Raw genomic sequence first — 17,196 nt, 5'->3', positions numbered from 1 at the left:
TTATTTGATTATAAATGTGGATATATGTAGTAGGGTATGTGCTGAGGAGGGCAAAGTAACAGAATCAAGGTCCAATAAATTGTCCAATCTCTTAAGTTGTCATTCATCTATACAGTGGATGCTGTTGGTGTTATGCCATACCTCCCTTATTGGCTCAAAGTCCCATCACCAAAATGCTGATAATTCACAGATGTACCTCCATTCACTGGAGAATTGTCCTGGACCAAATGGGAACTGCCTCACCCAAAATGTTTCTCTCCTACCTGTTTTTGAAGGCCAGCTGCAACCAATGTTTGGCTGACATTGGGTATAGAACTGCCAGCTCACTTACCTCCTGATGGAACCAATCCCATGATACCATTCATGCTCTAGAGTTTCACTGTGGGAGCAAACTGCAGCCCATTTCCACTGAGATCACCTCCATACATAGACATTTTCCTCTCCTCTTTCCTTCTTCCCCTTACCATCCTTCTGAGAGTATTGCCCAACAAATCACTTGTTTTTACCATTTCTGTCTCAGCTTTTCTTCTACAGAACCTGACCTAAGATGATCTCCAAACCATCTCACCTATAATTTTCAAAGATAGTTTTAATCCTCTGGTAAATGGAGAAGTACTTCTAAGTTAATTGCTTTGATGATCTTTCATATTGAATGGTGGTACAAGATTGCGGCTATACTCAAAAAGAAAGTGTAAATGGCAAACATTTACAAAAATGCTTTTCAAATAAAAGCACACATTAAGCAGTGTACATTGCTATAAATAAATGCAGCAGCAGGAGAATTTGTGGCACTGAGTGCATTTTAATGTATTGTGTGAATGTATTAATTAGGTGCCATTTTAGCGACAACATCAAAACCACTTAAACATATGAAATGATAATACAACATCAAAACGATTTCAAAGCAAGCATGCTACAAATGATCACATCCATTTTCCTCTTCTTATTGATTTTAGAAACCTCACATCTCAACAGCTTTTTCCAATTACCACAATTACACAAATTGTAAGTCATTTTTCTAGAACACATGGAATAGAAACAAAAAACATACTTAAAATGATACATAAATACTCACAATATTATTATTTTAGAGTATTTATAGCAGTTTCCAGAGCCACAGGCCTAAATTTTGAGGCAAATATTCACACTGGCAATAGTTAATGGCACCGTCATACATCATCTCCATCAGGATGCTGTTTGCAAGGGAGAAAGCTCCCACCATTATATATACACTGAGTCTTCTGGATAGTAAAAATCTAAAGGAATATTCAAACATAATAGCCTCTTCACAATAACAAAGTAGCTGTTTCCTACTTGGCCCCTAAAATAAAATCAAATTTAATAAATCTGTATTTCTAAATTCCAATCTGGAAATTTATCTTTACTAATCGTCTTTTCATTGTACAGGAAAATCTATATAAAAAGCTAAGCTATATAGAATAACTAAGGTTAGCTTTTACCTTCCAAAGTTCCTGTTTTACCTTCCAAAATTTCCTGTTTAATAGCTTTGCTAGTGATTCCAATAACAGAAGTAGCTAAATTATGCAGCTATTGAAAACTATTCTGATCACTTACCCAGATTTCTAAATTTGAAAAGTGACTCTATAATTTTAAAAAGTTTAAAGAAGGCTTTAAAATTATCCTAAACTTTTGCAATTTTTAAATTATCTTTAGACAAAAAAAAAATCTTTGGCAGGTCTGTGCAATTTCTTTTCTTTTTGTCCACCCAAATTTTCTAATTTAAAATGTTTCATAATTTTCATCTTTATAAAAGCACAAGATTTTATAGTTTCCAGGATTCCTGGGCACTTCTAATACTTCAGGGAATTCCAGACTCTAAAAATGTGAGGTATCTACCATTCAATCTCCACCCACCCCCCCCATCCCTGCCCCATAATGAAGTCCCATGATATAATTTTATCATGATATCCCAGGATGTGAGACAAAATATGTAATTTAGAAAAGGAGAATGTCAGCCGTGAGAATCTAACTACACCAAGGTTGATAAGTCTCCCTAATTCTACCTGTTTGGATCATCCAAAAATCCTAAACTGACTCACAATTAAATGAACTACTAGTTTTCTTCTTAGTCATGCTTAAGTCACTTCCTTAACATTCTGGTTCCATGACATCAAAATATATTTGTGGTGGAGGAGAGGCAGAGAGGTAGCCAATAATGGCAAACAAGGTACATGAGGGTAACAAAGTACTTTAATAGCAGATACAAGTCTATGAAACTAAACATGGTGTTCACAAATGGCTGAAAATTGTTTTATAAATCTTTGATTTTTAGCCTGGTTTACGGCGGGGGCGGGGGGGGTGCTCCCCAGCCTTACACTTATTTCTGACCAACAGAATCTCCTCCTTTGGTTTTGTTTGAGTAAGTACATTGTCTTTCCAGGAAATCTATTCTCACTTAGTAGTTCTCACCTTCAGAATCCCAGGCACCACCCAGTCTGCCTACTGAGGTGGGAGCTGATGGCTAGAATAAAGTAGGCTCTCAGAAGTATGACCTTTGCTTCTCAGCCTTTTGGCTAAAATGAAATGTAGAAGCATGGCCAAAATCCACTGAATTAAAGAATGAACAACAAAATTGCCCATAGGATAAAGCAAGAACTTGCATCAGCATCCAAAGCCATAGTCTTTTGAGAGGTGACAGGAAAGTAAAACTAAGGCAGAGTTCTAAAATTGATGACTCCAGAATTTTTCATAGAAAGGTTTAGGGGTATGACTCTGGCCAGAAGAGGAGGTTAAGTGACTTATTTGGAAGCTGTAATTGCTATTTACGTAGCAAGTACAATGTTTTTTCTTAGATGGGGGAGGGTGGTAATAGTTGTCATAGAAAGCTTGATTTTTTTTTTACTACAATGTGTATTTTTTAGAAGTGGAGTAGCTGGGTTGATGGCAAGACTCCTAAACCACCTTATCCCTTATCCATCTACACAGTTTTAAGAGGCAATATAACTCCTAGTGGAAGTTTTGAGATCAGGGGATAAAACAGCCTGTTAAAAATAAAATATAATAGCTCAACCACTCCATGTGCTGGGTTTTAAATAATTATATTCATCATAAGAAGTATAAGGAAAAGGTAATTGTAGCAAACATTGCCCCTACTCCTGCTTCGGCCCACCAGAATCCTAATTTTATTCAAGATCTACCTTCTTCCATAGGGTCCCTCTTCAGGGAAGGTGAGCACCATTCCCAGCCCTGAGACTGAATCTTGATTGATTTAATACATTAACAATCATCTATTTACAAGCATCCTGTTCTTCTGGCCAGTGTTTGGTATAAGCATGGATGAAAGACCCAATTCTGGCCAATGAAATGTGAAGAGAAGTCTTCTAAGGCAAAGTTTTCCTAGCTTACAAGGAAGAAATGGTCCTTTTCTGCCTCTGAATATTATGCTGCAGGAAGCATCTAACTTGCAGGAAGGCAGGGCACAGAATGCAGAAAACCCAGACTTCACTGTGCTTGGACTTCTCTACTTCTGCACTTTATGGGAAATAAGAAAAGAAATCTCCTTATTGCTTAAGTTGTATTGACTTGTGTTGAGATTCTCTTACTTATAGCCAAAGATACCCTATTTGATAGCTAACTGAAGTCAAGAAAAAATGACTTTTTAAATATGGCATCCTAATATTGCTTTGGAAGGAAAGTGCTATGAAGGATATAGAGATTAAAGAGATGCAGATCCAGTGTGTCCAGAGACCACCATCTACGGTAACATTCCTCAGATGATTAGCAACTGTCAGGTGTTCAACATCAAGGGCCATTTTTAAGACAAAAACCCAAAACTAAACATAACCAACTCAAACTCAAATGTATAGAATCAGTAAAGACAAGATTATCTACGAGCATGTTATATCCTCCATTTTTTAAATCCTGCTGATCCAGAATTTGCAACCATGTTACTATTTTATTTTTCATTTTGAGGAAGTACGAACATTTTTAAGTGCAATAAAGTTGAAGTGAATAAAGTTACCTGTATAGACATTAAGACTCAGTTTTAAGAATAATAAAACTGGTCTACTTCTTTGGGATGGCATGAGGAAAAATTCGATTAACCATTGAGGGCCTTTGAAATTTTATTTACTTATTTATTTTTTAAGTAGGCTCCATGCCCAAAGTGGGGCTTGAACTCACAACCCTAGGATCAAGAGTAACATGCTGTTATGACTGAGCTAGCCAGGTGCCACAGGCTTTTGAAATTTTAAATGCCACATTAAAATAGGAGAATATCACTTCAAATCAACTGTCAGTAATCACTAAAAAATTATAAGAATTGATTAGTACTGACAGTCCTCTTTCTCAGTTTATTATTTTTTAGACATTATCAATATTCAACTTTATTTTCTTATATAGGCACTAATATGGCAGATAGACATAAGTCTGAGCATGTTGATTATAATTTCTTACATTACTGGTTCTTCATAGTCTCAGTTCTAATGATATGGTTTCCTCAAAGGATTGGGCCTCAAGGTATAGGAATATGCTACACATATTTTATTATTTTAATAATAAATTCTATCTGTATTAACCAGGTTAAAATAACATATGTCAATTGTCCTGGACACAAATCTTTCAACTTGCTGTTTCCATTTTCTCCAATCTGATTTACTCAGGATTAATTTGATTTCACATCCAGCAAAGAAGAGAAACCTCTCATAAATGACTCCCACTCCTTCATCCTGCAAAACTCAGATTTTTTTAGTCTTCAAAAGTTTTAAAAATGTAGCGTCAGACACCACTACACTGTAGTTTCTAGCTGAAACAATTATATCAAGAAGGCAGATACGGGCAGCAGTGATTTTAACAATAAGGATGGTTGAATCTAGAAACTTATAGCCACTATTCTTATATTTTCACAGACATATTTAAACAAACATCTGAGTAATTATACAAGCTGAATTATTAATTAATCCAGCAAACTTTAAGATTAGCTTTTGGGGTACACTACAGAAACTGCATCCATTTTTTCCCTTGATAAAATGCATTCCACCTTAGCCAAAAGAACTTAAAATATACTTCATCCCCATAACAAACCAAAAGTAGGTTGAACAATTGTCAAATATGGCTTCTAGTTCGAGTCATAAAGTAATTAAGTATTTTCAATGACATATTTAAGAGAAAGCAGTTAAATATATGTGACAAAAATAAATCATAGTCTACAATTATGGCCTCCCTCTAACAAAAATTGCAAAGTCAGATTGGACAAACCATGTTGGAATACGCCAAGAGAAAATGAGAGTTACCGTAACCTAGGATGCTGTACGAGTGGGTCATATAACCAATGTGACTAAGTAAACATGCTAATGTTCAAATAATTGTGTCCCTAATTCTGAGCACTTCTCCCCTTAGGGAAGCAAAGGAGAGCATGTCTCAACCTTGACATACAACCAGCCCAGATCAGACATGTAGAACCTGAGACTGGACATCCCCAGGCACTGAAATTTTCTAAAATTTCCGAGACTACATTCTCAGAAAAGAATCCCACCTGGTAATTAAGGCCCTGATGTTTTAACTTGTTGTAACATCATCAAGTAAGTAAGTATCAGTTATTCTGTTCCTTTCCCTCTCTTTCTTCTATCTTGTATTTATTAAGCAACATCCTCACATGTAAATATTTGTTTATTAAAAATATATTAAAGAAAATTACATGAAGCCACTCACTGTTTATTGAGTGCTGGCTTCTAATGCTGGCTCTTATCTTTTTCATCTTTTTTGCCAATTCTGTTGGCAAAATTTTCACATAAAGATAGTGACAGAGCTATGCTACGTAAATAAGTATTGAAAAAGAGAGAGAAAAAGCATATGAGCAAGACACTGGTGATATTCACACATGATTGCAAAATCCAATGAAGCCCAAAAGATGAGCCAAACAATGGAAAGTTTGCTGGTTAGTGTATAAATTTTCTACTTTTCTGGAGAGCAATATAGCAATACTCTTAAAAATGTTAGAATTTTTGCACATGAGAAAATGCTCTGCATCACTTGCCATCAGGGAAATACAAATCAAAACCACAATGAGATACCACCTCACACCAGTGAGAATGGGGAAAATTAACAAGGCAGGAAACAACAAATGTTGGAGAGGATGCGGAGAAAAGGGAACCCTCTTACACTGTTGGTGGGAATGTGAACTGGTGCAGCCACTCTGGAAAACTGTGTGGAGGTTCCTCAAAGAATTAAAAATAGACCTGCCCTACGACCCAGCAATTGCACTGTTAGGGATTTACCCCGAAGATTCAGATGCAATGAAACGCCGGGGCACCTGCACCCCGATGTTTCTAGCAGCCATGTCCACAATAGCCAAACTGTGGAAGGAGCCTCGGTGCCCATCGAAAGATGAATGGATAAAGAAGATGTGGTTTATGTATACAATGGAATATTACTCAGCCATTAGAAACAACAAATACCCACCATTTGCTTCAACGTGGATGGAACTGGAGGGTATTATGCTGAGTGAAGTAAGTCAATCGGAGAAGGACAAACAGTGTATGTTCTCACTTATTTGGGGAATATGAATAATAGTGAAGGGGAATATAAGGGAAGGGAGAATAAATGTGTGGGAGATATCAGAAAGGGACACAGAACATAAAGACTTCTAACTCTGGGAAATGAACTAGGGGTGGTGGAAGGGGAGGAGGGCGGGGGGTGGGGGTGAATGGGTGACGGGCACGGAGGGGGACACTTGACGGGTTGAGCACTGGGTGTTATTCTGTATGTTGGTAAATTGAACACCAATAAAAATTAATTTATAAAAAAAAAAAAATGTTAGAATTTTTCAATCCTTTTGACTCAGCAATTCACTTCCAGAAATTCATGTTAAGTGAATATCATGGGATTACTCAAAATATAGCAACAGAGTTATTTGTTCCAAGGTTTTTAAACAAATATCAAAATGAATCCAAAACTAGGAAATGGGTTGAATTTATCTGGTACAACCACATATTGTAATATCATGCATATAATAAAAAATATGTTGTAAAGGAATATTTAATACAGTGACCTAAAACATAGGTTAGTAAACATTGATTGGAAAAATGAATAATATTGGACTTCATTCACAAAGAGGAAAAACAATGAGTACGTGTAGAGTATGTTTTCATTTTTATAAACAATATACATATAACTTAAATATATAAAATGCTAACAGAGACTATCTCTTAGTGTTGGAAACCTAAGACTAACTTTCACTTCTCTTTGCTTGTCTTGATTTTTAAAAAAATTTCTGTAATAAATGTAATTATTTCTGTATTAAGATAAAAAATATATATAAGGAAACATGTATATAAGGCAACCAAACAGTTATCTTGAAAGTTACTAACAAGTACCTTCACACAGTAAATTAAAATAATTTAATTGAAACTACAGGCCTTGATAATGTACACACAGAGGGCAAAATTGTTATAATCATTGTGAATTTTAAATAGTACTCAGATTCTGATCTCATAAAATAATAGGATAATAATTATGAATCAATATTTAAAATTTAATATACCTATCAAGCAATAAAGTAGAAATTATTTGTTATCTCTCTATAGCTTTTGCTGCATATTGGCTTCAGATCTGACATAGCTAAATGGAGCATCAGACAATTATGTCTCATCTATATGATTAATTCATCCAAATATTAGGAAATTAAAGCCACAATCTCATCTGAGTCTAAAACAAGCAATTAAACTTATCTTCATGTTACTAATGAAATACAGCCTAAAAAGAATCTAAATAGCTTTATACATATTGAATAAAGAAATAGGTTCAACTGTAGTCAGATTTAAAATATATGTAAGTTAGAGTAGAAGACAACATCCTTTAAAGCTGTGCTGTCCAAGACAGTAGCCACAAGCCACATGTGGCTATTCAGGACTTAACACATAGCTAGTCCCAATTAAGGTGTGCTGCAAGGGTAATCTGCAGACCAGATTTCAAAGACTTCATGTGAAAATGGAATGTATTGTATCTCAATAATTTTAAAATATTGATTATATATTAAAATGATAAGTTTTGAAGTATTGAGTCAAATGAAATATACTGTTAAAATAAATTTCATCTTTTAAAGAATATTTTAACATGGCTACTTAAAAATTTTGAATTATCATTATGTGAGGTTCAAATCTGTGGCTCGCATCATACTTCTATTCAACAGCACTGATCTAGTAATCAATGCATGACCAACACAACTGATATATGTACATGCTTGAAGTGGTATAGTGTGAGGGAAAAGCTGTCAATTCAGATGAGCAGAAGAAACTCATTCCTGTTCAACTATCTGCTACCTCAGAAACTTTGGAGAAATTCTTCACTTTCCACTTAGCTGCAGTTTCTTCAACTGTAAAGTCATTTTTTAAATGGGCTGTATTGAGGATTAAAATGGCATATACCTGTCATGTCATTTAACAGTCATTAAATATCAACAGTATCCCCTTCACTCTTTAGATTTTAAAAAAATCTGTGTTTTGTTTTACAAAAACAACAGGTATGCCAAATTATGTATAATTTTACCTGGAGATAACTGTTGTTATTGCTTGTTTAGATAAACTTCCAGTCTTTTTTCTGTAGCTTTATAAATGTAGATGTAACACTTTCAGAAGGAAAAGGAAAATAAAAAGAGAATCCACTATTTTTCAGACTAATTTCTAATTGCATAGCATCTTATTGCAGTTATTTGTACCATTATAAATTGTTTAATATAATTATTAATGAAAGTGGATATATCATAATTAATGGAGATAATCCTCTAATTGTTGGCTATTTTGTCACCTTAAGGATTTTGCTATCACGAATGAAAGGAAAAAAACAATGTTGAATATCCTTGAAGCCAACTATTTATTTCACATCTATGATTGTTTTCTTTAAGATTATTTCTAAACAATTACTCACCTTTATAAAAATTTTTGATGACATAGTGTCAGATTGCTTTCCAAAAGAATTTATATACCATTCATGTATGAAAATGCCCATTTCTTCTATATTTTCAACTTTGGATAATTTTTTATGTTTTACCATTTTATAGGTAAAAATCTGAATATTTAAAAAAAATTTTATTGCTTTGATGAGTAGAAAGGTTTTCATAAATTTCTTTGTCATTTGTATTTGGAATTCCTACCCAGAGTTCCATGGACTGCCACTATGACATCTATTCACCTCTCAGTACCCGCACCATGTACTGTGTGTCTCTACCTGTTAGTGGGGTAGATGAACTATCTGTTTGTTCCTCTATTTGTGTACCAAATCCCATTATTGGATTATTCTTATCAGTATCAAACAGAGTAATATTTCCCCCATTTTAAGCAAAACAAAAGACAAATCAACAACATAAAAGTCTGGCCCTACTTTCTTGCTCTCATTTACAAAGAACTTCTCAGAAGAGCTGTCTATACTCATTGTCTTCAATTCTCTCCTCCCATTCACTTAAATCAAACCCAATTGGGCATCTGTTCCCACTTCTTCAATGAAAATGGTTACCAATGACTCAACAGTTGCTTATCATCTCGAGCAAACAGTCCATTATCAGCCATATTTATCTGACTTAGCAGCATTTATTCAGTGATCATCCCTCCTCAGCTCACACTGCTGACCACTTCTTCTCCATTTGGCTTCCAGGACAGTACAGTTCCTTGGTTTTCTTCATATCTAATAGACCTTTCCTCAGCATACAGTATTGGGTTACTCCTCTCCTTGCTGATGCTTTAATGCCAGCAGACCTGGGGATCCATCTTTGATCTCTCCTTTGTCTCTTCACTCACTATTTTGGCGATCACACCCATTTTCATGGTGATGACTCACAAATATGAATCTCCAGCTCAGATCTCTCTCCTGGACTCCAAAGTCATATAACTGACTTCTTGCCCAGAATCTGTACTTGGATATCTGACAGGATCTCAAACCCATATGTCTAAACCGAAACATCTGGTCTTCCACATAGCACAACCCTACTTTTCTTATAGTCTTCCCCATCTCAGTTGATGGTAACTACATCTTCCCAGTTGCTCAACCTCAAAAATTTTGATTATTCTTTTGTTACTCTTTTTCACATGCCCTTTGAACTCTTCAGCAGATGCTGTTGGTTCTACCTTTAAAATATGTTCAAAAGCTGGCTATTTCATAACACCCCCACTTCCTGATCCAGGCCACCATTATCTCCCACCTAGGTTACTTTAGTAACCTCCTAAGTGTTCAATCGTTTCTTGTCCCTCTCTACCTCCATCTTAAACACAGCAACTCCCAAAGTGATCCTGCTAAAGCACGTTAGGTTTTGTTACTCCACACTGCTCTCACACTTTTACTTCCAATAGCTTCCCATGTCAGAGTAACATCTAGTTGCTGTAGCTCAGGGGAAATAAGGTTACTGACTGGTACAAACTCCCATCCAGAGCCTACCTTTGGATATGGGGATAGAGTCTTTCCAACCCAAACCAATGAGCTGCTACAAAATAGAAGGAATTAAAATAAATGTTGGGGTTAACCATGCATCCACTGCTTGAGCCCAATGAAAATGTTATAATTTAAAAATGTCCCCTTAATATTTCAACTTTCTTATGTCATAGCACCACACATCTGTTTAAAATAAGCATCCACTCACTTGTGTAGGTATGTACATATATGTACACAATCTATATGAATTCTCATAAGGCCTAATAGCTAGAAGCAAAATGGGAAATGGCCATATCAACATAGTGGCAGACACTGGCAATCTATAAGTCCAATTAATACTATAGCTAAACATATCATTCATTTTGCGAATTAGAATAGTACATTTATGTGACTTACTGCTCAGCAGTCACAGATTGCTGATGCCAACCACCTCTGTATTTATTCAAATTATCCATTTACTCTTTTTTTCTCCTCAAAGAAAGTACTCCTGAAAACTCATTCAATTTTATTGATGCTTCATCATTCATTACAAGCATTTTTATAAAATAGTCTCTTCAGTTAATGTTTACATGTAGTTCTTATTTGGTCGGGATACATGTGTATATATGTTGCTTCCCCTAAATATTCTAAGCCTTCTAAAAGGCAAGGACATATTCTAGTCTAGTCTGCTTACTGGCGCCCCTACCAAGGAGTTTAGCAGAAACCACTTTATGTTAAGGATTATTCAATAAACATTCACCAAGTAAAAATCTCAGTAATTATATAAAATTTATTTTGGACAATTACATGTGGCAAGCAGACTTTAAACTAGAACTTATGAACCTATATTTCTCCAGAGTGGATTCCTACTGCTCCCATAACATGCCTTGCACTCTCACCTTCATTGTTTTCACCTTTAATTCAACTCAACTGAACAATTATTTATTTGAAAGCTCTATGTGCCAGGATGTGCTAGGTGCTAAGGTTCTGCTAGGTGTTAAGGATACAAATATTGCTAATAAATTATTTTGTCTTCAAGGGGTTTACTGTCTAATCATTTAATATCCCTTCTTAGAATGTCCTCCCTGCTTCCTTTCTGCCTTTTTCTAATCCTACTCAATCTTTAAACTCTGTAGTAAACTTTACTTCCTCCACTAAGCTTTCTTAAGCTATTTTTCCCTCAGTGTGTCTTCCCACTGCAGATATCTTAGCATGTAATATATTTTCATCTTATTCTCTAACCTGCAGTAATGACAATGGAACTGTGAATCTCAACTTTTTCTGAGTGGTACAGCACTGTACAAAGGAAGAGCAGAAACTGAGTTCACATGACAAGGGAAGTAGGAAAATGAGCTGTGAAGGATAAGTCTTAGTGGAAAGTATCCACTTAGGCTACCAAGGCAAACTTGTCCATGTTTAGGAGCTACTAACCCAGAAACACCAGTCTCAGCCAGATTTCCTAGTGGGCCAAGACACATCTGGGAGGAAAGGTAATAGGGCAGTCAGCATGCTTAAAAAGGAAGAAGTCAAATTTACCTAGCCACAAGCAGCCTGATTATAATCCATCCCCCAGAAAAACAAAAGAACAAAATTTTAAAAAACATCTCCTTACTTGATAAGCTCTAAAATCTCTTCAACAAGGTTGGGATGGGGAAGGAGAGAGGATGTTTATTTTACAATTAAAGACTTCAACTAAGTTCATGGTTGAGTTAGCATTTCATTGTGACTGAGTTTCAATTAAAGTGTAATTAATTAATCGATCCGCACATATAAATGATATATTATTAATTTCTTTTCTGAGCTTTACTGCAAGGTAAAGGGATGGAAAAAAAGAAGGCAGAGAGACAAGGGAGGGCCGGGGCTCATACAAGCCTAAAAAGTGCCCAAAAACACGTGACAATCCCCACAGAAATGTAAGAAAAAGTGTGGGTCAGGAAAGATTCAGGCTTCATCTGAGATTGCCTCTCCAAGTATGTGAAGACATGTAGAAGCTGTACCCAGAGGCTATTAAAGCAAAGAACTCTACTTAGTAGGATTTAAGGTTTTCCTTGTTGTTACTTATTTCTTAACACTAGCAATTTCATATAAAGGAGTTTCATTTATAGGCAATTCATTAAGAAATGTAAGGAATTCAAAATATTTATTTATTTTTATTCAAAATATTTATTATTTGAATATTTTATTCAAAATATTATATTAGCTTCAATATAATAGAATATATATTTTGAAAAAGAGGAAAACTATTGAAGGGACAGATTTATAGTAAATTAAAGTAAACCTTTTACTAAATTCCTTACATTTTTTTTAATTCCTTACATTTCTTTTAAAAAAATCCTCACATTTATTAATGAATTGCCTATAAATGAAACTCCTTTATATGAAATTGACTTCAATACTGGCTTCAATATAATAGAATAAAAGGCATATTTTCCTATGAAATATTCCTCAGAAATTCATATATGAAACACATACATAAGGTAAGCTAATGATCTAACCTACAGTGGCATTTCTGGCTTTGTTCATTTATTTAATTAAAAGATGACCCCGAAAAAAATAAAAAATAAAAAAATAAAAGATGACCCCGCCAAAACTGAATTTTAAATCCCCTAATGTTGTATGTGTCATTCAGAAGAGGACTTGTCATTTTCAGGATATATCCAAAAGTCCATTTTCTAAAAAAAAATTTAACATGTTTTTAAAAATTTATAAAACATATTTTGTGTTTACTCTAGAACAAAATCACAGCGGATTATAGGCAACATAATTCCATGGACACATTTTCCATTGAAACCAACTATTACTAGTAATGATTTATAAATTTCCACTAAAGAAGAGTTTCACATCTTAAAATAAAAATTCATAGTTGCTGAAAATTCATGCTTGAAAACTATTTCTTAACTATGTAGGAAAGAGCTCCGTGAGGGGCATATTTTCATCATGTTTCAATTTTATAAAAATCTTTAAAAATAGTGTTCAGGAAAATTATTTTGGAGGAAAGAGAACCCTAATTAAACAAATAATCAATCTAAACATGTATTGATTGACTATATTCTAACCACATAGTAGCTATGAAAACAGTAAATCAGAAGTATAGTAACCCTTAATACAAAAATAAAAATTTAGTGGCAAAAATCTACATAATTCAAGTAGTTTTATCTTATCACCTGGATATATCTTCTAACTGCAAATCAAACTCTTGAAGTTTCTTTTGATATTTCTCTGTAAAGTTACAGAACTCATGAAGAATTGAAGATTTCAAATCAGGGTATGGGCATTCCAATGTTTCTAATTCCATGGGCAGTTCACTAAGCAGGTTACTTCTTTCTTCTGAAGAATAATCTAGTATCTGAAAAAAATTAAATGACTTTTATTTAACACAAGTGACAGATTGATAAACAAATTACTATATGCATCACACTTACCTTCATACTCCAGTCTGAAAGATAATTTTCTATTTTCTGTTGCTCCAGACTAAGTCTTTCAAAGACAGCTTTCAATTGTTTCTTCACGAAATCAACCTATAGGATATAGATAAGAGAAAGTCTTTTTGAGGACATGTGGAAAAGGGTTCAAGAGATGCCATAGCCAAGCAGTGTTTATCAGAGAGGGAGCTTCCAGAAACATCTACTAAAAACGGGCCTAGGAAGTATTATAGTGGAGTCACAGCCACTCTGCACCCTCATTTGGATTTTGTTTGTGGTAAGGCAGAGAGCTTACCAGATTATCTCCGGTTCAATCACCCCTTCCTCCCCTTGCATCCTTGCCTCCAATCCCCAGCTGGGCATGACATTTTTAATGCCTTTTAAAAATATATATTATTTATGAAAGCAATATAACAACATTACAGAATAACTGAAAAATAGTAAGAAAAACCACCTAGAAGCATACATCTAGTGCCACTATGACTATGGAGCTTTTGCTGTAGCTGGGGGAGGTAGTCAATAAAGTAATAAAAAAATAGATAAGACAATTATCAAGAAGAGGTAAGTGACATAAAAACAGGGTAATGTAATAGAGAATGACTATAGCTTCTCTCATGTGGGTGATCAGGATAGGCCTTTCAAGGGAGAAGACCTTTAAGCTGAGACCTAAGTGACAAAAAGGGCCATCAGTGAGACAGATAAAACAGGTGATACAAAGGCCTTGAGATGAGAAGGAGTCTGGCACGTGTGAGGAATAGATGGGAGGCCAGCCCTAATGTGACAAGTCCCAGGGGAAGGGGAGAGTGTCAGGTAGGAGAGGAGGTTTGAAAAGGAGACGGCCAGATGTATAGGGAAGAATTATGGAACAGCAGGAGCCTTGAGGGGATCTCCCAGGTTGATGAATGATCTCTCTGCACTGAGGGTAGAATTCCAAAATGCACTGTGAAGAGGGGCAAAAATGAGTGCAGGTGCAGGAAGACTATTCATGGCCATTGTAACTTTTCAGGAGAGAAATAAGCATGCTTGGATAGATTCAGGGGTATGTTTAAGATATTGAAGAGATAGAATTTGCTATGTCTTCTATTTAAAGACAAGGCACACATTTGTTTCTGACGTCAAATGGTTCTAGTTGGGTCCAAAATGAAATATTACATTAATAGAAGTAAAGGTAATATACTGACCTCTTCCAGTACTTTCACTGCATTAAGCTCAATATGTGAGTATGAGTGCTGTGAAATATGATGCTGTCTGTATTTTAGATCTGTTCTCAACTGCTGAATAGGATTTATCACATTTTTAAGATACATGCACCATTGTTCTGATAACTCTTGTTCTATGGAGAAACAAAATTAAATCCAAGTAATACATTATTATTTTAAGTTTCTTTAAGAACAGGTCCTTAGAGCACAGATTTAGCTTTGGATTCCTTTAGAAAAAAGCAAGCAGTTAATAGTAAGAAAACATAAAGTGAGTGGCCCACTTTCATCTTCAAAACAAAACTTCCCTTTAAATATAGGATCAAAAAGAAAAACAACTTACCAAAATTTATAAGGTCAGACAGACATTCATTTCCAATGGTCTTGAGAAAAGATCTTATTTCAGATTCCATTTTACATCTGAAATAGACATTTCCTCCATCAATTTTTAAAAAAATAATCATAAACATATATAGATTTTAAAAACATGTAGTAGTAGAAATTTAATCTAATGTGGTCCCATTCACCTGTTCATTTATGCAGACCATATACTAAATTCCTAATGTGGGTTGGACACTTGCCAGACACCGAGATAGAAAGAGGCATAATGAACACTTCAGGCAGAAGTAACAGCATGAGCAAAGGCAAGCATGTGGCACATCCTAGCATTGCTTCACGTGGAAAGAGTTTAGGGCACTGGGAAGCCACTGAGGGATATTAAGCTGACCTCACCTGCTTCAGAAAGATTCCCAAGGCAGCAAATGGAGGGTGGGCTGGAAGGAAGGGTGGTCAATAAAAATAGAAAATGAAGAGGAAGGGATCAGGTAAAGCTGGACCAACGAGGTGTTATTTCAAAAGTTAAGAGATGATGAGGTCCCGAACTAGGGAAATGGGAGTAAAAGTATGTTTTATTTTTATACACTAATATAAGTAATAAATCTTAATGACTTTTTGTCATATTATTTAAATATGGTCATTTTTAGAATAAAACCATAACCAGCTCTAAGTGGACAACCAAAAACATTGTAGTCTATCCCTTGCTTATAGCAGATTTAATTAAATCATAGAGGAGTTTTGATGTATCATGATTGTTAAAATATAATATTAGAAATGCCATAAAATAGGGGCCTCTGCGTGGCTTAATTGGTTAAGTGTCTGCCTTCAGCTCAGGTCATGACCCCCAGGTCCTGGGATAGAGCCCTGCATGGGCTCCCTGCTCAGCGGGGAGTCTGCTTCTCCTTCCCCCTGCTCTTGCGCTCTCGTTCTCTCTATCCCTCTCAAATAAATAAATAAAATCTTTTAAAAAATGAAATAATATAAAATAAGAAAATAGCATAAATTGCAACACTTTAATACAATGATTATTTTAATTTTTGCATATAAGTCCTTGTCTACATGCTTGTATATTTTAAATGACTATAATTATGGCATATTTACCATTTTATGCTGTGGTTTTTCAATAACACTTTAAGATATGTCTAAATAATTCCCACAATTACCATTCATTTTAATGACTGCACAGGATTCTATTTTATATATGTGCCACCATCTTCTAAGCCAACTCACTTACCTGGGAAAGAGGTTTTATTATCTGTAAAGGACGGGTGTTACTGTAGATGAAACTTCACTATCTACTTTTTTAATATACAGTTTTTTGCCAGAAATATATTTGAAACTGTTACATGGAGGATAGGTGCATAATAGTGGAAAAAAACACAGAAATTATTCCATGGTTGAATCGTTTAAACAAAAACAGTACTTCTCAAACATCTAGCTCAGATCCCTTATATTTCATCACCAAGAAAACCATAGTAAAACATACAAGCCAACTGGAGAACTGGGTTTGTTCATACAGGACACCAACCTGCTACTTGCATGTAATAATTCTAATAAGTTCCATCCTGGCTTCCTAGATGGACACCCAATCCATCTGCCAAGACTAGGCCTTTTCTCTGATTGTTCTACTTTCCTGACAAAATCCAAAACCATTTTACCATGCTCTCACGAACCATGAGACTCTGAAACCAGCAGTGAATATAGGCTAACATTTCCCAAATTGTGTTGTAGAAGACAATAATGTCAATGAGATGCTGGGTTTGGGGGGAATGACATGTTTCTACAGTACAGGATTTCTCAAAAACTTGATTATGCTAAAGTACATTGAGGTTATCCAAAAAGGGTAGGAAACATATTTTCTAATTTATAGAAACATGAAATTCATT

At 35.0% G+C, this 17,196-nt stretch overlaps 1 protein-coding gene across 2 annotated transcripts in view; it reads right to left on the bottom strand.

The window, feature by feature from the left end:
• Nucleotides 1–17,196, bottom strand: part of CCDC148 (coiled-coil domain containing 148) — a 233,757-nt gene that overhangs the window by 140,205 nt on the left and 76,356 nt on the right. For both annotated transcript variants that reach the window (XM_055307649.1, XM_055307648.1), the window contains 4 exons: nt 15,318–15,394; nt 14,960–15,111; nt 13,779–13,874; nt 13,521–13,702 (listed from right to left, as the gene is read on the bottom strand). In XM_055307649.1, coding sequence (XP_055163624.1) covers nt 13,521–13,702; nt 13,779–13,874; nt 14,960–15,111; nt 15,318–15,387 — 500 coding nt within the window. In that variant the 5' untranslated portion in view covers nt 15,388–15,394. The remainder of the gene's footprint in view (nt 1–13,520; nt 13,703–13,778; nt 13,875–14,959; nt 15,112–15,317; nt 15,395–17,196) is intronic.

The sequence above is a fragment of the Nyctereutes procyonoides genome, unplaced genomic scaffold, assembly GCF_905146905.1.
Source record: "Nyctereutes procyonoides isolate TBG_1078 unplaced genomic scaffold, NYPRO_anot_genome, whole genome shotgun sequence".
NCBI classification, from domain to species: Eukaryota; Metazoa; Chordata; class Mammalia; order Carnivora; family Canidae; genus Nyctereutes; species Nyctereutes procyonoides.
This window is presented reverse-complemented; position numbering and strand designations above follow the sequence as displayed.